General features: G+C 47.0%; 1 protein-coding gene across 1 annotated transcript in view; it reads right to left on the reverse strand.

Moving 5' to 3' along the window:
* The window catches only part of FRMD4A (FERM domain containing 4A), a 201,447-nt gene that overhangs the window by 11,885 nt on the left and 166,554 nt on the right, over nt 1-23,008 (reverse strand). Inside the window, 7 exon segments of the mRNA XM_031061326.1 lie at nt 531-695; nt 1,677-1,914; nt 2,711-2,767; nt 3,904-4,132; nt 7,167-7,289; nt 10,615-10,748; nt 18,987-19,128. Coding sequence (XP_030917186.1) covers nt 531-695; nt 1,677-1,914; nt 2,711-2,767; nt 3,904-4,132; nt 7,167-7,289; nt 10,615-10,748; nt 18,987-19,128 — 1,088 coding nt within the window.

Genomic DNA, 23,008 nt, shown 5'->3' on the forward strand with positions numbered 1-23,008 from the left:
CCTTATACACTTCAGCTCTTTCCTCTGTCAACCCTGGGCTAAATTCCACTGCCACCTGAGTCCCTGGCTGGATTGATCTTGATCTCTGTGTAACATCACACACATGCAAACATTTTATCCATGAGGGAAAATTAACATTATTCAACATTTTGTATCAGACTGGAAGCAACATGTTCTCTCCAGCTGGATCCATGGAGGAATTTACTGCAGAACTTAGCAGTAGCACCAAATCCATTTCAAAAGTGGCCTGTAGAGCCTATAAGCAGTCTGAGATGAAAGGTCCCAGCAGAAGAAAAGCTTGATCACTTCAGAGGAGGGATGAGGGGCAGAATCGCGTTATCTGAAGGGATTTCAGGATGTCAGTTCAGGAGAGACTCTCTACTGGCACGAGCACATGAGCCTCTTACGTGAACAGGACTGGTTAGTGTCCTTTCCTGAACTGGGAATTAATCCATAGCCTGAGGGAAGGATAAAGCAAGGCCAATTTATTTCAGGGTAAGCAAGGTGAGGCTGGAGCTGGGATGACTTACCGCGTGGAGTGGACGTAGTGCGGGCTGCGCACCCGCAGATCCGGCGTTGACGGCATGCTGGACTGGGAATTCCAGTGGGGAAGGCTCCGGATGGGGCTGTTCTGCAGCGAGCTGCTGCCTCCCACCTCAGCACAGCTCCCGCTGCTGGGGAACCGCTTGTGGCTGCTGCAGAGGAAACACCCTGCTTCAGCTCTCCCACAGGAATCTGGGCAAGTGGCTCCCATGCACCCTTCCAGATCTCAGGCACGTGCCTGGGATCTTGCAGGGGTGAGTGGGAGTTGGGTCAGCTGCTGTTCTGAGCTTGTGTTCCAGCCCTTGTGGTGCCAGAGGTCAAGGCCAAGTCCTGTCAAAGCCCTCGGATGATCCACCATCCAACCCTTCTAAATGTTTTGTAGAATAACACTGAGATACCAAACAGCAATCGTGTGGCTGTAGCCTGTTTTGATGACCTGCCTATTGGCCAAAACTCTCCCTTTAGTAAGGGACAACTTTGTAAATTTTGAAATGGCTCCCACCTGTCCCTCTTGAAAGCAGGGAATATCTCTGTGCTGGAGTGTTGGGGAAGATGAAACAGGAAAGCCTTATAAATATGATTGTCTGGCAAAAGATTTTGAGACTATAGAAACTATAAGCAAGATTGAAATGAAAGCAAGCTTTGAGATACCTTAGTTACTGAACAACTGGAAAACAATGGTGTGGCCAGCTGAAGGTAATCCCCTTTTGATGAAACAATACCCTCTGCTTGCAGACAGGTCCAAGGGTCAGAGCAGACCCTACTAGCTTGGCAGAAGGGGTCCAAAGAGGAGTTTTAAGGGTTTAAAATGTAACACAGTATGGTAATGTAGTGATTCTTATAGGCTGTATGTAAATGCTATAGGATTTGTATATTGTAGTAGATTGGTTAGTGAGAATTAGAATATTCAACACAGAAGAAGATTTATTGTATTGTAACCATCCTCTCTGCCCCTCTCTTCTCTCGGGCCTGCTCCAGCTGTGGCTGGCAGCTCCCAGCAGGGCCTTGCACCCAGGCCCTTTAAAATAAACCCCAAGTTCCACAACCTGGCTTCAGAAATCTCTCGTCTCTGTCTGTCCCAACCGTCCTACCCCCAACGCTCCTACACCAGAGCTTCGATAGATCTGGCTCACCTGGAATGGCTGTGTGAGGAGCGCTTCTTGACCTTCTCATAGGGCTCATCCAAGGATGACTCGCTCCACATCTTGGGTTTGATGGGGGACTTGTCGTAGTCGCTGCGGTGGAAATGCATCTGGCGCAGCCCCTCCAGCGACTGCGGCGGCGGCGGCCGGCTGTGCAGCGGCGGCCGTGGAGGGAGGCCTTTGTGTGGGGACTGCAGGGGGGAGATTGTGCTGGTGACCTGAGAGTCCTCTGTGGAGAGAAGGGAGAGAGGTGATAGCTGTGGGACACCTGCAATGGCAGCATAGCCCAAAGAGATGCCATTGCACCTCCAGAGTCTGCTTCCTTGCCCTGATTCCCCTGGCTGTGCTCAGGGACACCCTGAAGATCTGACTTTCAGAAGGGCACTGGCTGACATTCTCATTTTGGGAGAGAATGGCCAGCAAGAGTGTGTGATGCCTTAAAACAACTGAAACTTAAGGGAAAATAAGGGGCCATTCTAGGACTGTCTTTTGAAATAATTCAGAGCAGTAACCACAGCAATACTCACTGCTCCAGGCCTCATGTCTGACTACAAGATTAAGAGTCAGACATTATGGGGAAACCATAATGATGACTTTCGGTGATTTGGTCTTTTGAGTAGAACCCTGCTAGGAATGGTGATCCTGTTAGGGCAAGGTTGCTGATAGTAAGGCATGCAGTGGTTGTGGGTAGTATTTTTTGGAGTCCTCCTATTTTCTGGTTATCTTGTTCGCCATTTAGGCTGTGAATGATGGAGCCTGAGCATAAGAAGAGCATGGCTTTGAAGAACATGTGGGTTGAGATGTGGAGGAAGGCTAGTACAGGGAGGTTTGGTTTGATTGTAACTATTATTAGTCCTAGTTGGCTTGAAATAGAGTCAAAGAGTCAAATTATTAGGGGAAACCAAGTTTTTTTCTTCTGGGATCTATCAGTGGACTATTACACAGAACAGTAATTCCATTTTGAGTGTCAATCAGGAGTTCACACATCCCTTCCCACTCTCTAGAACATACAGCAGCCAACATACCATCCTCGAGAACAAGGGCATCCGAGAGGGAGCTGTCTTCACTGGCAATGTTTCCTTCTGAAGAGAAGAAAACACAAAGATGGTCAGATGGTCCCAAGATTTGCAGTGTCTGAGTGCTGAACTGCACCATGATCTTTGTCCACTGAGTCTTAGCCTTAAGCAGTCACCCACGCCTTCCTCCCCCCAGAGCAAGAGGCAAAATTCCTATGAATGGTTGACTCAGCCCACTTTCAGTCTGGGAGGGCAGAGCTGCAGGTCAGGCCTCTCAATAGCAGGCTGCCTTTCAAGGAGCTGCTAACTCTTTTCAATAACTGGGGATTAAGACTGAGTCACAACAGAGAGCTGAGATCCCCAGAGGATGCAAACTGGCACAGTGCCATTAGTGAGATTTACATCTTGGCCATTAAGGACTCTGGGTTTGATCCATCTTAAAATGATCATCCTGCTGCTAACTAAAGGCTCATTCTAAGTACAAGTTCTGTGGAATTCAAGGAAATGTTTTTGGAGCATCCTCTGCAGCAGCAGGGAAAGCTCTCAGGTTGTTGGCAAGCAGATATTTGAGCTGCCTCCCCCAGCCTGTGTCCTCATGGCTGTCTGTTATCTCAGACTGAGATGCAATTTGGTACCCAGCTCACAAATACAGCAGCTCTAATCTCAGTTCCTGCACAAAAGCACAGAGAAAATCTCTGCAAGTCAAAGGGAAAGGGGAAAATCCGCAAGGGAGAAAGAACCACGGCAGAAAGTTATGGATTTCATGAAAAATCAATCAACAACCCAGTAAACCATAAAGTGCCCTGAGAATTACATTGTTAAAAAACGAAAATGAAAAGAAATATTTGAACACAGCAATGAGACTGCTCCCACTTTGATTTTACAGATGCCTTTGAGCTAGAGAGCTCACCCCTATCTGCTAACATTAATTACATTTGTACTGCAGTGCTCTGGAGGAGATACCAGGAGAGCAATTTCACAGGTGAACAAAGGAGTCACAGCCTGCTCTGCTGACACCCTGATCATCCACAGCACACCACAGCTTTGCTGCTGTGACCCAGCACATCCCTAACACACAGCACCCTCTGACAGCACCCCTGGGGCCCTCCAGGCAGGACAGGGAGCAGGAGGGAGGGGAAATTTGGTAAGAATTTTGCTCCCTGCCCTCCACAGTGATGCTGTGCGCACCAAGTCCCACTTACCATCTATGATCAGGGAGGCTCTCTGCGTTGGCTTCTTCCCGGATTTGATGCGGTACTCGTTGATGGCGTTCTCAATCTCCTGTAGTTTCTTCAGGGCATTCAGGTAGGATGTCTTCCTCTGCTTCTTCAGCTTTTTGCTGACGTTGGGGTCGCTGGCCAGGCGCCGCGCAGCCTCCGTGATCTGGGACTGAATGGCAAATTCCCTCTCCAGGCGCTCCAGCTCTGCCTCCTGGTGAAAGGCCAGTGGATTCTGGTTACCACCAAACTCTCTGAGTCCACCTACGTGGATGACCTCCAGAACCTGGAGCGGCCTCCCACAAAGGTTCTCCATCAGCAAAGGATCCACAGTCATGCTGCTGCCCTCAGGGCCTCTCTGAGCACACCCATCTTGCCTTCACCTGCCCTCAGAAGTGCCTGGAAGCCCAGCTGGTGGAAGGGATGACCCACACAAGGAGGACATGCCTGCTCCAGCTTAACCCTGATGTGCTGATTGACTTTTCAAGCAGTTCAATATGGCCAAATTCACATTCATCCTTTTACATCCATCTCTGGGTTACACCTGCCTCCCACCCGCTCCTTCTCCCTGTTTCTATCTCCACATTTAAGCCCCATTTGAATTCACTGTTATGTATTGATGCAAAGCCACAGCTTTAACCTCCTTGACAGGTTTGCTTGGCACCCACCAAACACTTTGGGGTAAATATGAGCTGAAGTAATTATGGGCTGCTGCAACTGATGGCACCAGAAAATTGTCTCCTCGAGTTACCAGCCAGGAGGGTGATCTGAGAGCCTGCAGTGCACAACAACAAGCTCTCTGTATGCCAGAAACAACCAGTGCCCTCAGAGTTAGCCCTTGCAGGGCCTCAGCTGAGTTTTTAAACGCAATCAGGTGTACCCTGAAAGGTACCTAGCCATTTCTGGTTATCCTCCAAAGTCAAGGGACTTAGGACAAGTTATGCCAAAGCATAAGCTGATACAGAGCTTCCCAGCCTGCACCAGGACCCCAGGCTGTGAGCTTCAAAGGGCCTTGCTAATCTGCAAGGGATCTGGCTACCTCCCCCAGCTCAATGGAATTAGTCTGCTAGAGAAAGGAACCCAGTACATTGCAAATTAACAAAAAAAAAGACAAGTTTTTCTACTTTTAGTGAACGGTGAGACAGTCATATATTCCTGGAGATCCCCGTTACCAAGTTCAAATCCTCTCTTTGTTCAGCAGCAGTGTAAGAGCTGATGCTGCAGGATTTAATCAGACTGCAGCATTCTCTGAAGTTTTTATTCTGGGCTTCTGGCTTAAAAAATATACTTTTGCTATCAGTGGTGAGTCAGCATTGCCTTAGAACTATAATTATAATTTCCCTCACTTCACTGAAGAACGAACCCACCTTTGTCTTTTTAACAGATCCCTTTTTGCTTTGAAGACCTTATAAACTCTGTTAGTGCCAGACTTATTAAAAGTGAACTTGACATGATGGGGTTTTAAGGCCTGGAATCTGATTCATCATCTTCTGGTAAAAGCCTTCCTAGAGTCAGGGATTACAGACCAGGTAAAGGTGATTACCAAGAAAAAAACCAGAACCCTTCCCTGCAAGTCTTGATCTGACAAAGGTCTTGCTAAAGGTTTGGAAAGCTTGATGTGAGAGCTGTCATTTTAGATCTTCACAGATTCAGCTCTAAATCATTCAGTATATCCTAGGAAAAATATATTAATTTTCTTCCTGTCCATAACTGTCTATTTTCCTCCAGTGAGGCCCCTATAAATAAAGCCCTAGGAAATGAGAGCTATCATCTGCCTTCAGATGGAAGTGCCTTGCTTCAGGTCCTTGTCACAGCTAGTAATTTCAGTCCTGGATTTGTGTGGTTGAGAGAATATTTCACCTTTTTTTAGAATTGATTTTCCAGTGTTTGCACTTGCTGAAAAGTGCACGAAAACAATTGCTACCCTCCTTAAACGCTTTCAAACTGGCAGCCAAACACAGCTCAACATCATTCTTCGAGAACAGAAATTTATGGTTTTCAACACAGCCTTATAATCTGACAGATGAAGAGAGAGGCAGAGAAAAAGCTGAGTCAGCATGTTTGGGTTTCTGAGTGCCTGCACTGGGGAGGAGCTGCTTCACCTTCCTGCTCTCCACACCTAATCCTGCCACTGGAGTAAGGAGATTCCTCACCCAGCGGCCCCAAAAGCTGCCCTGTAGCAACAGGAGCTGGGGAAGTTGGAGATCAGGTTATAACTGAGCAGCCAACAGACTGCAGGGGTTTTAGGAGTAATTCAGCTAAGACATGCTTCCCTTTGAAAAGCTTAATTAAATGTGCTAGTTCATGAATATTTGACTGCGGTGGAATTCCTCTCCCAGGCTCCATTGAGAACAAAACTAAAGAGCTCCAGCTGTTTATTTTTTTCAGCAGAAGGAAAATGCCAACAAAACAACAAACAGTTAATTCCCTGGCTGAACCGAGCCTCAAACCACACAGTCACAACCAGCTTCAGTCTCTCCTCCTACAAAAATAAAAAGGAAACTCAAGACTGGAATATACACAAGTGTCTTGAGACAAATGTGCCTCCACAGACAATAGTTGTTCTGTGAATCTGGTCCTGCCCTACAGCTGCTGCAGGCCTGTTTTCACAGCCACGGTTCAGGGCACTGACCCAGCACATTGTGGGAGCAAGGAAGGGAACAAACACTCCCTGGCAAACTTAGAAAAATGTAACTCCAGCTCCCCATAGGTAGGGATGAAGGCTCTTTTGTTTAAGGACTGGGGAGCAAAATGCTTTTATCTCGCTGTGGCAGGGCTGAGATGGATAATGGTGATGCTTTTCTCCCTGGTTAGAGGAGGCTTGAATTTGGATTGCTACTGGAGTGGAAAGCAAGAGGCTGCTTGCAAAAACAAGACAGGCAGAAGCAGGGCTCAGATGGCTTGGGGGGCTCCTGATGTGCTCCCTGCTCACACAAATCACTGCACTTTGTCACCAGAGCACTTGCACTGCCATAGTCCAGTTGGTCCCCAACTCTCTCACTCCTTCCCCAACTCTCTCTAAAGTCCCCAACTCTCTCACTCCTTCCCCAACTCTCTCTAAAGTCCCCAACTCTCTCACTCCTTCCCCATTCTGATGGATATAAAAACCCCCAAATGGGTACTGTGACCAATTACAGTAATTTAAACAAAAACAACCATGGGACTGATGGTTCCTGTGTGATGCTCACTGGACATCTTAGAGTCCTGAGGTGGGGACACGTGTCTGGAAGGGAAGGGCACAGCCTCACCTCTCCCTTAGGCAGGATTTTCTGCTCATCCAGTTTAAAGGCAGTTCCTATTCTTCTCCTTACAATAGGTGGCTCCTCCCCAGGATCCAGAGGGTATTCTCGTGGCAGCTTTCCTGTGAGCTCCTGTAAGCAGAAAATGCTGTTAGTGCTCTGGGAAGTCCTGCAGCACAGCAAAGCACACCACCACTCCTGTGTGACCCTAAAATGACAGGTACCCATTAACAACATATCCAGTTCAGCCAGCTGATAAACACACAGGAGAGCACCCAGCCCTGCAAACTCAGAACCTAGCACTGAGGGTGGGGACCTCCTCTCTGACCTGTGCATGAATACAGAGCTTTGTGGCCTGCCCTGGGCAGGTCTCTTAAGTGGTGCCCAGCCCCAGGGTGTCAGGGCCTGAGGCTGAGCAGGCTTGCAGCACACAAGCTTTCATCTCTGCTGCAGGGTGAGCAGGAACCAAGAGCTCCTATCTGCTCTGTCCTGCTTCTGAGAGGGGTGAGCAGACCCGAGAGCCTTCCTGCAGGATGCAGGTCTGCTGAGTCAGAAAGCTGCAATGGTAACAGCCACACAGGTTATGACCTGCACAGAAAAACATTCCCACCTGATTCATGATGTGTCTGAGAGGAATGCAATGGAAATGCTCACTAAAAGCAGTGCCTGGTACCTCATTACCTGTCTGATAACACTTCATGTATTAGAATGCTTTCCAAACCCCAATGATGTCATGAGCAGCTTTGGAGCAATTATTAGCTGATACTCTGTCAGACTGATGGGGTTATTTGCAAAGATATGTTCAAAATCTGAAGCAAACCTCACAGAATTTCAGAATATGTGGACAACAGGAAGCAGCACCACTGCTGATGTTAATGCTGTGGGGGTTTTTCCCCAGGCTACACAATACAGGCACACACATCTGAACTGAAGGCATTGAACTGCCTAGAGAAAAAGGCAGAAGCCTGACTGCCAGCACAGCCCAGACTCCTTGTACTCAAAAGTCTCCCCATGAAGGACAAAAGGCTTTTGTGCTCCTTAGCATCAGTGCTGAGAGGATCCAGCTGGCAGAGTAACCTAAATCATCTGAATCCCAAAGAACAGCAGCTGACCTTAATGCAAGTGTGGGTGCACAGCCCAGTCCCTGCCTGCCCTGGCCTCTCCCCCACTCCCTAATGGGGTTTTTTTCTTTCTACTCTTTTCAGGTCACTTGGAAACAAGAACCTGGAGTTTTCAAATCCTCCCTTTAAGCAATTCCCAGCAAATTGGGTTTGTGGCAGAGCTCTGTATTGACGTGCACAGCCCCCTATTGCAAGAGGCATGGCTGCAATGTCTCAGAGTCCCACTCTGCATTGCCCCTCCAGCTCTGTGGGGTTATTTCAGTTTTTCTTTCAAAATGTGTTCTTTGTACTGTGGCTCTAAGCACTGCACCAAGACAGATTCCTGTAGCCTGAGGGCAACAGGGATATTTTCTTTATAACTTCTAATGTGATATGAAGCAGGGCAGTAGGTAAAGAGTTAATCTTCTGTAAAATCTGTAAAGATCAGAGCAGAACAAAATGAATATGGGTTACCATGCTGCCTCCACAAGCTAAAAAGTATTCAAAGGCACGATCATGAAATGTAATCTAAATTAATAAGTAACTGGAGTAGTGACGGCCCAAAGTAACCTGATGCCAGAATTATGAATGGTTCTGGCCATGCTTTCTTAATTATGCCCTCACTTTTAACTCTTTTTTATCTCCTGGTTTGCCACCTTCTTCCTCTGTTTTGGCCATTTCCGTGCCAAACAGAAAGGAAGAAGGGCAGCTTCAGAGGAAGCTTTCAACTAGCAGCTGCTGATGGATGAGCTGAAGGGTTGCAAGATGGGGTCAGATTCCAAGTGTCCATTAACTGCCTCTCTCAAATCACCTCTGGAAAGCACGAACACTTTCTACCAGCTCTTAATGTGCTGACAGATGGGCTCTGGCCAGCCTTGCCACAGCACATTAAGGAGTTATTGCTCCTCCTCCCCAGCTCCCTGCCCCAGTGGGAGCTTTTGCCTGCATCCTGCTTGCTCCTGAAGTGCCTGAGGCTGCACCAGAACCAGGGCTGGTGTTAAAGGGAAGGCACTGGGCTGTGAGCTCCTGTAGCTGTGGCACAGGCGCATCTTCCCTGCCTCCGGTGCTGCTGCAAGGATTAGTCATCAGCAGTCAGGCTCAGGGTTAGCTCAGGGTAGTAAATTCCTCTGGGCCTAGTAGAGCCTCCAGACCTTGACTGTCAGCCCCTGAAGAGCTGTGATTTTTTTCCTGTGGATGATCTCAGCTCCATGGACTTAGAGATTGGATCTGATCCTGTGACCTTTCTCACAGCACAAGTTGTTTGCCGAAATCACCAGGACTTCTCAGGTGGGAAGGGATTGCTCCCATGGAGTAAAGAATGGGAACAGGGGCAGGAGAGATTTCTGCTGATGTTCTTTCCCCAACTTGTTCTTTCTGGCATTAAAACTATACATTAATTGAAACAAAGTGCAATGAGACCTGAATCAGTGACCCATTTCTGTGTATCTACCATTTTTGTCAAAAGGTAGATACACATCAAACATTAAGCAAGAACTGGAAGATCTCTGTGCCACTGTCTGCAGCCAGCTTCCTGTTGTGTTACATGTCACAATTTGTTATTAAAATCAGATACACAGGCCTGGTAAACATGGGAGGATTGCTGAATGACCTGAGTACACTGCTAAATCTCCACACACAGCTGCAGCAGAGCTGTGATTTCCCAAACATTAAATTGATCATTAAATGGCCTCCTATGTACTCCAAAATGAGCTGGCAGTTGAGTGGGAAGGTTATGAGTTCCTGAGCTGTCCTCCATGACCTGAGATGACCACAGTGTTTCCTCTTTGCAAGGTCTGCCTCCACACTGGCATTCCTTTCCAGCAGTGCCAGAGCTGACTGGATGAAGGCAATCTACATGGAGCAGATAAGACCTTGTGTGCTGTATGGCAGAGCATGCTTGGAGAAGAAAAAAAAGCATGTAAAGTTGGGCCTGCTCCAAGAAGAAAGTGTGCCAGCCTCGGGGCTATTTTTGCTAATGGAGGAAAAAGTCTCTGAGATGTGACGACCAGCACATACAACAGCCTTCCTATGGCATTTAAATAGCAGGATATTCTTTTCAAGTTAATAAGAAGCCTGGCTGCATGCAATTTATTCACAATTTCAGAGAGCAAACATGGATGCTGAGCACCCTCCTTGCCCCAAGCCAACGGGGCACCCAGCTGACGTGGGGAAAAAAGCCCCGGACTTTGCAATCTGGGGTTGAAACAGCTGGATCTCCCTGAGGCCATTGTACAATGGCTTTTGTAAGAGGTGACTGTGGAAGGAATCTCCTCTCCTGGCCCCACCCCAGCTCCAAACAAGGAGCTGTAACAAAGCAAAACAGAAGTGTTCCAGGTTATAAAGTGTCCAGCACCCACCGCTTCCCGCAGGCACAGTTTCTTCAGCTCCTCCAAGCGCTGGCGCAGCGTCTCTTCCAAAGCTTCTTGCCTGGACTTCAGTGCAGCCAGCATGTCTTTCTTGGCAGACTGAGAGCTGTCTGACTCTTGGGAACCTGTCAATAAACAATGATTTCACTAGGCCAGCTGACAGCAGAACACACATCTGGAGTGCCTGTAATTTTACCACAGCCTGGACGCAGCCCTTCCAAAAAGAAATGGGACTGTGACATGAAGCAGGTGTTACCCAGGCACTTCTGTTTACAGCAAATCCTTAATGTTTAAGCTAACAGTCAGAGATTCAACAGTGGAGCACATAAAGACATTTGTAACCATTATCTGGAAAAATAAAAGCAGCAAAATTATTCATCTAAAGATCTTAGAGGAAACCCACATACAATTCCCAGGAAAGCTCCCAATGGCAAAGTACAGTTTACAAAACCCTGGAGATGCATTTTTTGGAAATTAAGTCTAGGAGAAACCATTTGACAATACAGCCTACTTCTTAAGAACTGCAATTATCCCAGTAGCAAACATGTAATTCAATCCACTTACAGGGCCTGTTCTATGAAAAACTGTAATGGAACAAAACTACCTAGGAAGATTCCTGTAAAATACACCAAAAAACCCCAACCATAGCTCCTTCTGGGGTAGTAGCTGTTTCTTGTGAAGATGTAGGTTGAGATATTTAACTGCATGTCCAAATGGCTTGGCTTTTCAAGTGGCAATTACCAGCAACTCCCACTGAAGGAGATCTGTGTATTAAGTCAGACTCTGTTGCTCAGATGTCATGACAACATTTGTAATTTCAGCTCTTCAGGGGAGCTTTTTGATGAAGTAACCTCATCCTTTGTCACTATGTTTCCCCCCCACACAATAAAGGATGGATATTCTCCTTATCCCTCCTTTTGCTGCTGGTGTATCAATAGAAACATTTTTTTTCAGCAGTGACCTGTTCCCTGCCCCTCCTGGGCAATGGCACAGAGCAAGCAGACCTTTATTATCTGTAGGAGTCAGATACAATAGGATGCTACATGAAATTTTCTGTGCACCTGTTATCAGATGGGGGTTAGACGGGCCTCCAAGCATTCAGCAAAAACACTCAGCCCAAGGAGATTGAAAAAGCTGTAATTTCACAGAGCTTTGGAAGGAATCTGGAACAATTCTTTATTTTGGCAGCAAAACAGTGAAATTTGTGCTTTCAGCTTCATCTTTCATTGCTACTATTCCAGCAGACCATTAAAGCTAAATCGAAAGGGGATTGAGGCAAAAATTGCCACAAGACAGTTCTGCATTGGCTCAGGGGGAGCAGAGAATCTCACAGATCTTTTCCACCAGTTTTCATGAAGGAAGATAGCTGGCATTTATTCAATGAAACACCTTACTTACACCTTTTACTAGGCTGTCCTGAAGTGGGGCTGGTAGAGGAGATCTCTCTTAAGGTCAGCCAGCCTGAGCATTATCAGACAAAGGAGGAGAACCTCACAGTAAGATGTTTGTGTAATTGCTGTAGTCATCATTGTTTTATTTGTGTTTGCCCTCATAAAGCAACAAAACTCAACTCTGCAGACACTTCTGTGCTGGAAGAACTTGGTGGAACCTTCTAGAGGAGCCCTGTATTTGCACTGGCAGGGAAACTCCTCTCCAGCACTCAGTAATTCTTAACAGTAACCCTAGTGAGCAGTTACTAGCAAAACTGAACTGCTGATTGTTTTTCATGGACTTGTCAACAAACTGCAGAGTCCTGGTAAAAAGTTGCTCACGATTCCAGCAGATGTTTTGAACCTTTTTATTTTTTTCTTTTCTGACAACTTTAATGACCTATGTTTTCCTTTCAACTGCTCTTCCCCTTTCCTTCCTCTGTCTGCTCCATACCTCCACGGCAGCCTCAGATTTATTTTTAAAAGCTATTCCTTTTTGCTGTGTGGGTTGCCACAGCAGCTACACAGAAACATTTACAAGCATCTGGCCAGACCCCTGTGCTGATTTGGGGTACGCCCACAAGAAGGAAACAAAAGGCTTCTGGCTGAGCTGGTAGGGACCCAAATCAAGCCCAGACAGCTCACAGCATCTGCTCCAGCTGTGCTTTCCCTGCGTGAGAACCATGCTAATCTCAACCCTGACACAACTGGTGCACATTTTGTCCACTGAGTGCCCATTTTGCCATCTTTTTCACTGCTCTCACAAAACAAAGGAACTGGAGGGGACCTGGAAGCACGCTGTCACATTCTGAGTGAAGCAATGGGATTACTGCTGAAACCAAAGTCATTCACTCGCTGGCACTAATGTCTGGTTTTGAATTTTTATTTAAAAGCTGAATTATTTTGCAGTGTATTATTAGATTTTTATTGGGTGGATTCTCTGCTTGTTCTCATGGGTGAAAAGGAATTGGTAACTTGATCAGTCAAGAGAACCACCACTGTATGAGATGACTGTAAATGAGCAGAGAACAATGCTTTGTATTGCTGGGTGCCTATGGCTTCCATTAGAGGCATTTTATTTATAAATACGTATCAATCCTACCTTGAATAAGGCTGTGATCAGAGATCCACTTCTAAACCCAGTGGCAACTGACCCAAAAATGTCATGACAAATCAAAATACCGTAAAAACAACCAAGAAATAAACAAAGACCAGCACAAATCAAACCAATCAAGCAGCTACTACCTTAAATCAGCCTTATTAGATATGGTCACTGAGTCATGGCTGCCCAGTGCCTTCCAAAAGGGATCAGCAACAGAGAAAAATCAGTCCTGAGAGATCAGTCCTAACTCAAGAGGCTCCTGCTGCAACAGAAATGGTTGACTGGGAGGCTTTCTCAGGTGTTTTATCTCCCACAATTAGGGTTAATTCCTAATGCAGTAAATGGAAATGTTGCTGAAATACATAATTTTCCTATATGGCATTTGAACCTTTTTGTGAAAATTATTTTTCAGCCTCCTTCCCGTTTGCAGTGCAAGGATTTACCAAACTCTGCATTTTAACACACTCTTCTGCAGAACCATTTGATGTCCCTAAACCAAAAGGGTTTGTGAAAATACACCAGGCAGCAGGCACAGGGCCTTCTCTCTGGTGGGCACCAGGAAGCTGCTGAACTGGGGGCTGGCTTTATGTGGATGTGCCCTTTCTTTCTCAGCATACAGGATGGGATACAGGCCTTGGTGACCTAAATGTGCCATACTAATTTGTAGAAACAGCACTCATCTTCTGATACCCACATGGCCTCTCTGGGTGATTTCTTTATCCACTGACATTCAGGAGAACATGAGCTGAGAAATACAGGGGGAACATGGTCCTCCCTGTCCAACTCCTTCTCCAGCAGAATTCATGGCTGAACTTCACCAATGCTAACAGGCTGGGTTCTGCTCACTTCCATACTGGTGAGGTCAGGACAGTCTTGGGGATGTTGAAGGGGACATGCAGCACATGGGTCACACCCCTGAAGGATCTGGTCAGTTGTTATGCAGGTACAGGCCTGCTGGGGTCCAGGACAAGCTTTGCTTTAAAGCCTGCCAAAGGGGTGAGAGCAGACAGCGCTTTAGGGAGAAGAGTCCTACCAGTGACTCACTGGTTGTATTTCCTCCATCTGTTGTAGCAGAGTGGAGTCAACTTGTAAAAGGGATGAACGAGAAGGATGAAAACAAGCAGGGAGGACAGATGGGATGCTGAAGAGCAGAGAGAGCCAACTCTTGGTGACACCAGCTGTGAGGGGAGAGGAGATGCAACAAGGTGGCTGAGCAGCAGCAGCAAGGCAAAACCACCCAGGCATCTCTTCTCTGTCTCATTCTCCAAGTCTCCTGCTCCAGGAAAAACACATCTAAATATGGCAAACCCTTCACACTACATCCGGCTGCTGGCTCCAGCTCGCTGGCATTTGGCTCAGGTCCCTGTGAAGGTCCCCTGAGCAGGGAGGGAAGTTTCCCCCACGCTCACTCTGTGCCAGAGTCCAGGCTGACTCACTGCCCCAGGATGTCAGCACACAACCAGCAGCAGCCCCAGACAGCCCCCATCTCTGCTCCCTGCCCAACACATGGATTTCCTCTGCGGCGTGGTATTGAAACAGGATGACCTCTGTGGCAGGGAGAAATGATGAGGAGGACTCCAACTTATCAGAAGGCTAATTAATTACTTTTTTATACTATATTATTCTATACTATACTACATCTAAACTGAATCTGCCAAGCACTCAACTGCCCTAATCTTGTGACTGTCAGCCAACAGTCCCGACACACACACACACACACACACTCTTGGCCCTGACAGGCCAAGGAAACAAAACACCATCACTCTGGGTAAACAACCTCCATATTGCATGCTACTTTGGCACAAACACAGGCACAGCAAATGATAAGAATTGTTTTTCTTTCTCTGACGTTCAGAGAATGTGAAACCCAGAAATCTTCTTTGGAAAAATTGTGCCTTGCTTTTCTCTGTGAAGAGAAATGTGGCGACACTGTGGGAGCTCAGCTGGAGCTGCTCCACACAGGATGAGCTCAGATACCCTATGGGGTCTCTCCTTCACCAGCCCTGCACTCACTCACTCCTCATGGGTGCTGTGTATCTCCTGTATCCGCTCCAGCTGGGGCACAGTCCCGCCGGATGCCGCGGCAGCGCTGGGAACTGCCTGCCTGGACTCTGCTGTGGTGTTTGCAAACATGAACAGCTCCTGCACAGGAAACCCCCACTGCTGCACAAGGAATGGGGCTCGGGCTGGAGGCTCCTTGAGTGTGCCTGTGGAGCTAAAGCTGAGATGCTCCTCTGGGGTGTCTCCTCTGCCCACAGACATGGAAGGTAGTCTGGAGTTCAGACCAACTGTTGTAGATGGATAATGAGATGACTGGCTCTCGCAATTAAAAGATAACTATTGTGTGAATATTAAGAAAAGCTTTAGTGATGTATAGTTATGTTATTGTAGTTTAGATGTCCTCTGTTCTCCCCATAATTCCCTTCCCCCACCCTGTACTGTTGCCATCAGACAGCCAGGGCTGTCTAGGACAGGTAGAAGAAGGCTGCACATGTGTCCCTTGCATGGGGGAGTTGGGAATGGAAAAGCTTGGTGCTTATGGGGTGAGGCATGGCAACACCTGATCTCCAATCAAGTCACAAGGAAGCAGTCTCCACTGATAAATGGCACAGAAGAGCTGACTGACAGACTTTGGGAGGGGCCAGGGCTGGCTGATGCAGCCCCCAGGGGTATAAAAGGCTGAGCATCCATCTTGAAGATGAACTGGCTGTGTGGTGTGCACGAGGGGCAGTTCCCAGCACTGCAGCTTTTTCCTTATGTAGTCCTTTGTTGTATTTTTGTTAAGGTTTAATAACCCTTTTTAAATTTTCAAAGTGAGCAGTTGTCTCTCACACAACCATAACCCAGAGAATACAGGGCTCCTCACTAGCTTGGAGACCTGCAGAGCTCTTATGGCACAGACTCCAAAGCAAAAATCCATCTTAGAACCAACCTGGTTTTGTTCTGCTGGCTTTGATTTGGTTTCTGCCCATGTAAAAGCAGAGATTTCACTCACAGGCAAATCCCTCCCCAGATGTCCAGGGATGGCCCACAGATCCTGAGCAGATCTCTGAGCTAAATCACAGCAGCCCACTGTCCTAGGGAGGCCCCTTCAGATCCAAAATGAGGACAAAAGTCAGAGTCAGCTTGTCAGAAATGGACTTGGGCATCAAAATTACAAATCTGCACTGGACAGCCTGAGATCAAGGGTGTGGGAAAAATGGAGGAGCTGAGGCTTTGGTCTTGAATTCCTGTGATCAAGAGGAAGCCACTTCCAAGTGTGTAAGACTCCATCTCCCCTCTGCTGTCTCCTGAGACTGTAAGTGATGTGGAGCAGTGACTGCCTTGTACTGCACAGCAGGATCTTCTCCAGACAGTGTGACAGCTGGAAGCAACAACAAACTTTTCCTTGCAGACTTGCTGCAAGCCCAGGGGAGACATGCCACTTTCGGCATGCTCCTCATGGCTCTGACAGCCCCCCCCAGTGAGGAGGAGTGAGATGGAGGGAGGAAATGACTACAATAATTTTCAGGAAAAAAAGGACTGAGAATAGTAGGGAAGTGGGGGCAAACAGAGATTCATTCCTGACCTTGTGATTTCGAGTCACTTGAGGTATTTATAGCCTGGAAGTCTGCTGTGGCCACTTAATCATTTGCACTTATTCTCTCCAGTGTGCAGGCTGTACTGCGATAACCCATCATTGTTGTGGTTGTGTGCCGATAATCTTTGGCACAATGGGAGGAAACACAAAGCCTGGGACAGAGCCAGTGACTGTGCCCAGTGGGACAGACATTGAATGCCCCCTCCCATCCAGTGGGACAGGGATGGGCCACCTCCACCAGCCAGGCTCGAGGGAGGGAGATCTTGGAGCAGAGAGGTCTGAGTGTGGAAACAATCCAGGGTTTCCAATTCCCTGATACCTGACCTGTGCCAGACATTTTCTCTAAATACCTTCTTGTAGCTGCTTGTAGCAGCAAACTCTGCAGCTCTCCTGAACATTTTGGGAAGAGCCCTGTCCTCAGAGCTGGCAGCTCTGAATTAAGGAACACAGAGGCAGCTGTGCCTGCCTGGCCCACCAGCAGTACCTTGACAGGGACAGAGGTTCACATAGTCCCATGAAGGCACCCAGGCAGGCAGATCCACCTCCCCAGGACTGAAGAAATGACTCACCTGGTCAGTGAGCTCTGGGTGGGTCTAGTCACTAGTGCAATTTTGGTGAGTCTACAAACCCTGTGCTCAGCCAGAAAGGAGCACAAAAAGTTCAGAAATAAAAGCATGGGCAGCTCCCAGTTTGGAATTTCCATACACTTAACCCTGAGAGATGCTGGGCCTACACCAGTTTTTCTGGGCCTGATTTTTTGCTGGCTTTCACATGGCTACTACTCTCTCCAGGTGTAAGAGCAGAAGCAGACCCCAGTGTTTTTGTTTTTGTTTTTCCCATGTATTAACATGGAAACAGGATTACTACCAAGTAGCTCTCACAAATTTAGGAATGGTGCCCAGGAGGCTGAGATCTTGGAAAGACCTTAAGAGCTTTCTTGGGGTACTTAACGTTATTTACTTTCCAGCAGGAGAGCTGGAAAAAATGCCAAACAAACAAAGACTTCCAACAACCTGACACCAATCTGGGAGCTGCTGAGCTACTGCAACTCCCCAAGCGATGGGAGGCACAGACAGTGGATTGTACACTTTGTCAGGAAGAGCTCAGGAGCAGAAAGGCAACTCTGTTTGCAGGCAAGGCAAGGAATTGCACAGCAAGCAGCTCTGGAAGCACTGTACATTTTAACCCCTTGCTGAACATTTTCCAAGCAGGGTTTTAAGAGACATGAGGGATACAGTGATGCAAAGCTAATCTACTACATCTGTGTGGGTTCAGTTTTAAAGCATTTGCATTCTTAGATAGGCTCTTCCTTTGTCCAAGCCTGAGAAGGTTATTTTCTGCTGTTACACATCTCAACACGTTTGGTTTTGATAAATTGATGTGATGCTTAACAGAAGGTATTTAATTGTCTGAAATTGTTAATTATGGTGATATGAGAAACCTTGCCCTCCTGGAAAGCTCACCTAAGCAGCTTCAAGCTCTTTGCTAAATATCAGCTGCTGTGATGTTTCTCACTGTTTTACACACAGCTTGACTGGTTCAGACTGACAGAAAAGTATCAAAGAGTCACAACCTCCTGACCTGCCCTCTCCAGTCCTTCTCTCCTGCTGCTCTAGCTCTCCTCTGCATCACCTTCCCTTGGGTTTCTCTCACACATGACATCTTCCTCACACAGCATAGTGCTCTAAGCCACAACAAGAAACCTTCAGGACCCTGGCACTAGTTTGGCAGAGTGCTAGGGAACAGTTCTGTTGAGCCTGGGACAGCAGCCAAATCTCAGCAACAGAGAGACAAAGCAGATGTGCACTCAGTGAAGAAGACACCCTTTTTCAACAATGCTGAAGAACATCACCAGTTCCCAGCCTCAGTTTCACTTGTGAGCTGCACTGGGTGATTGCTTCCCCACTGGGCACTCCTTCACAAACCCATCTACCTCAGGATAAGCTGGATACCAAGGGATGGTTAGAGTAGAAATTGTGAAGAGAGACCAGGTTTTGGCTGGAAATTGAGAGGTTGGAGATGACATCCTGGAGTCAAGGAGGAAACAAGTGGTGATGAAGAGAGAGGGGGAGGCTGCTGCCTGTGCTGTTTGTGGAGCAATGTGCTGAGAGATGGACGGCCACCTGGACAGACAGAAAGGCTAAAGGGAAGTGACTTTCATTTCTGCAGTGCAGCTTCTGGCTGCTCCCCATTTACCATGGCCATGGCCCTTCCCACCATACTCCCTCCAGTTACAGGACAAAGCACCTACCTGATGACAGAAGACTCCCACTGCTTCCACTGATAATTTTGCCTTTACTCCCCATGTTGGCCAGCTTTGAGGTCTTGAGGGTTCCAGTTTCAGTCAGGTCAATTGCAATCTCACTCAGGCTTCTTGCAGCATGAATCTTGGACTGGAGGTGGACACAGCAGTTAGTAATGATTTAACGCCTTTTGAAAGCTCACAGAAAGAAAAAGACCTTTTGCTGTGGCAGGAAACAGGCCTCCACAGCAAACTTGGATTATTTTACAAGAATAGAAGCAATCTGGCACAGCATTCACTGCTGTACTTTTTACATTCTTAAGTGGGTACAATTCTGGCATCGCTTCCTGTTTGGGTTTTTCTCTGCTTTGCCATGCACATTTTTCTCTCTTAAACAAAGGATATATGGAGTCACTGTTTTACCACATACAATAAGAAACCTTCAGAAATACCATCGTAATAACCTGCTGAAAAGCTCAAAGCCTAAAGACCATCTCTAGCATCTAAAGGAAGCCAGAAGGGGCCTTCACAAAACATCAATAAGCTTTGGAACAAGACACAGTGAGGACATGCCTTAAATGGGCTGTCATGAGAAGCTGGAAGAAAATACTGACAGGAAAACACATTTAGGTTATTGTCCAGACTATCAAACTGCATGCAACGCCCCTACTGTGAGGGACCTCTTCTAGAGGAAACAACAGCCAGCCCAGCTCACTAACTGGCCACATTAGGGCATGGCCATTGTTCCCCACCAAATGTCAACAAGATTGTTGTAATTTGTAATTACAAGAAAGTAAATAATGCACAGTACATAAACCTAGAGAATAGAATAGAATAGAATAGAATAGAATAGAATAGAATAGAATAGAATAGAATAGAATAGAATATTTCAGCTGGAATGGACTTCCAACAGTCATCTCAGCCCATTGCTCAAATCTTACAAGCCCTGTGCTTTTGAGCTTCAATTAATCTGTCCTTGCAGGGCCACTGACCTGCAATTTTAATTTCCCAGAACACAGAAAGCTGTTGGCACATTTTGCCAAGACTCTCCAACTGCAAGCAGAGTTTTATCCAAAAAGGGGTGAAGCCCCAACTCAAGATCACTTGAGCATTCACCTCTGCACCTTCTCAAGGCCAGAAGAGACTCAGCCCTGGCCATACAGCTCAGGAGATGGGCATATCATTACTGTGCTAACAAATCAAAGCTGACTGATGTCCACACAGCAGGGTGTGATCTGTTCCCACTGGAAGTAACATGAAACAGGACAACAAGGAATGCTGGTCATGATGGGATCTTCAGTGTTACTACACATCCTTAGGAAGAAGAAACCATTCCAACAAGAACTAAGCCTGAACTGATGGCTGAGTGTTCACCACTGAGCTTCTTAGTTCTGTTACTGATGTGCTGTGGGGCTTTGGGTAAGACATTTAAGGTTAAGTTCTTAGTGATCCCCACCTCTGTTTGTATGTCAGTGAAATAATAAGGGAAGGAAAATGTCTCCCTGTAGCACACTGTATTTTTAAGATTAATTTAAGACTGCAAATGAAGACAGCACTGGGAAAGCCTTACACTGAAAACACCCTCAGAAGTGTTATCATAATTTAATATTCTTGGGTATTTATAGGCTCCATCACTGCCATTCTGAGGTACTCAGATGCCTCACAAGCTTATTTCCTCAACAACCCCAATAAAAGGGCATGTGTTTCACTTGTTTGCAAGAGTGAACAGTGTAGTCCTTGTGAGTGCAGAGGCTGAATTACCTGACAAGATATCAGAGCAGAGCAGTCAGCCAGTACTGGCCCTCTTCAACTAATGTTGTAACCAGTTAGACACTTCTCATTTCCAGCAGTTCCTCCCTAAAATCAGCCCCAGGAGAAGGACAGCACTCTTTAGCTTCTTGGATCAGATGTTTCTGGTCATAAAGAAGGCCTGTGAAACATCTTGTTCAAATAGTTCTGGAAAGTTAGTTTCAGGTGAAGAGGAAAATCACTGCTTTTATCTAATGAGATTTCCTTCTACTGAAGTCTTGATAGGGAGCATAAGCATGAACTGCTGTCTTGCTGCAATGCCAGACCTTTGGAGGTAACAAGCCTTCCAACTGCCTTTGTCCTGCTGATAAATCCCCTGCAGGTGTGTATATATGCTGTATAACCCTATGTATCTGCAGGGTTATGTGTACTTTGTATAACCCCAGGAACAGCTATGTTGATCAAACCCAGTGTCTGCCTGACCCAACACACTGAGTCCTGGCAGTGGATGCCTCAGAAAGGCACAAACCCCAGGTCTGCATGGACAGATCCATCCCTCCTGCCCCATGAAGCAGTGGTTTTCCTGTTTTATTTAGACAGTTACAGCAAGCAGCCCTGTAGTTTATTTCCACTAATTTTCAGAATGCAAATTAGGGCACACTCTGGCCCTACCTGTCTGACTGGGCACCAACCAAAGTGCTGAGTGAGGGCAATGTGGCTGCTGGGTGCTGCTGTAGTCCTGGCCAAGGAGCAGTGGCTGGAAGTGTACCCTATATAGGGCAAAGGAAAAAGTGATACAAGACCAAAGCCTGGCATCCCTGGAGCCAGGAGAGAGGAAAAACAAACCAGCTGACAGGATCAGCAAGCAGAGCGAGCTTCCTCTGCAGAGGGAACAATTCAAGCCTGCTGAAACCATAGGAGAAGGTTTTAGATCCAATATTGCAGTTGTGATAATGGTGCCCTGCACTGAACACTGCAGATGAAACATCTCCTGAAAGGAATGGGGTTAACTTTCCTTGCTGCTCAGTCCCTGCTGCCTCTGCTGCCTACAGCAATGCCAGTCAGCATTGGGTGGGCTCGTACATTGGACAGGCTCTCAGCAGCAGCAGCAGCAGGAAACAGAGCAACAGCTCATTTCACACAGGCCACTGAGCAGCAGCCAGCTCTGGCCCATGCAGGCTATGTGCTGCAGCACAGCACTGCAAAGCTGGGTTACACCCCATTAGTGCTCCCCCGAGCCCCACAGTCCCTCTGGGCTCACAAATTTGAAAGCACTTAGCACAGACCTGCCAAGTCTCATTTACATGGAGGAAGACTGGCTCATTCATGAGTCATTTCAAAGCATGGGGCCAAACTGATCCCCAGTGCTGTTCTGACAGGGTCAGAGGGTGAAGAAAAATCCTTAAGTGAAATGAGGAAGAAGATGGACACTAGGGATGAATTTATCCCTCTTGCTGCAGTGATGGGGCTTTGCTGGAGGTGGTTTTTTGAAACCCTTGGCCTATTTTCTACCAGTTCATTCAGCCAAAAAGCCTTGCACTTGGAGGAATGTGGTGTTGAAAATTCCCACAAAATGGGACTTCTCAAGGTTTCTAGGCCAAGTGTTTGATTGACTCAGTGCAGTCAACAGAGCAAAGACATGCCTTCAAGTCCTGCTGCATCTGTCTCCTGAAAAAAAGGGAAGCTGACAGGAGTTCTGCATGCTGACAAGCTCACTTGGGAAGCTGGGGATCTTTTCAGTCCCCACGTTACGCTTGGATTGCAGGGAGAGAGAGACAGATCAGCAGGGAGCAGACGCTGGGAACCCAGGGAGCTGGCACGAGTTCAGCATGGAGTGAGGCTGGGACCTCACTTGCAAAAGGGTCACAATCCAGGCAAAGAGGATTTTATTTCTTTTTAAAATCAAGTGAAGGGTTTTCTTTCCAGTGGAGCTGTTGGTCCAAATCCAACTGGTGCCCAGTTATGTGAGGAGTAGAGTTCAAGCTTTCTTTATCACGATGTCACATCTCCCAGCATCTAATCTACATCACTGGAGCAAAGGCTCAGCTGTACAGTGAGCTCCAGCAGGCTTTTTCCTCTAAGTTTGTTTTTATTTTTCTTTCTTTTGTCAAAATGATATGAAATGCCAAGTTTGGACATGAAAGGAAGGAATATCTAAGTTTTGCTTTGAAGTTGAGGATTCAATTGAAGTGGGGCCCGAGATTTAAGGGGCTGCAAACCCATGCAGCCTGAAACTCAATAAATGTTTGTCTAGGCCCCTGAGAGCTGAACCAAAGACATTT

The sequence above is a fragment of the Geospiza fortis genome, unplaced genomic scaffold (assembly GCF_000277835.1).
Source record: "Geospiza fortis unplaced genomic scaffold, GeoFor_1.0 scaffold428, whole genome shotgun sequence".
Classification (NCBI taxonomy): Eukaryota; Metazoa; Chordata; class Aves; order Passeriformes; family Thraupidae; genus Geospiza; species Geospiza fortis.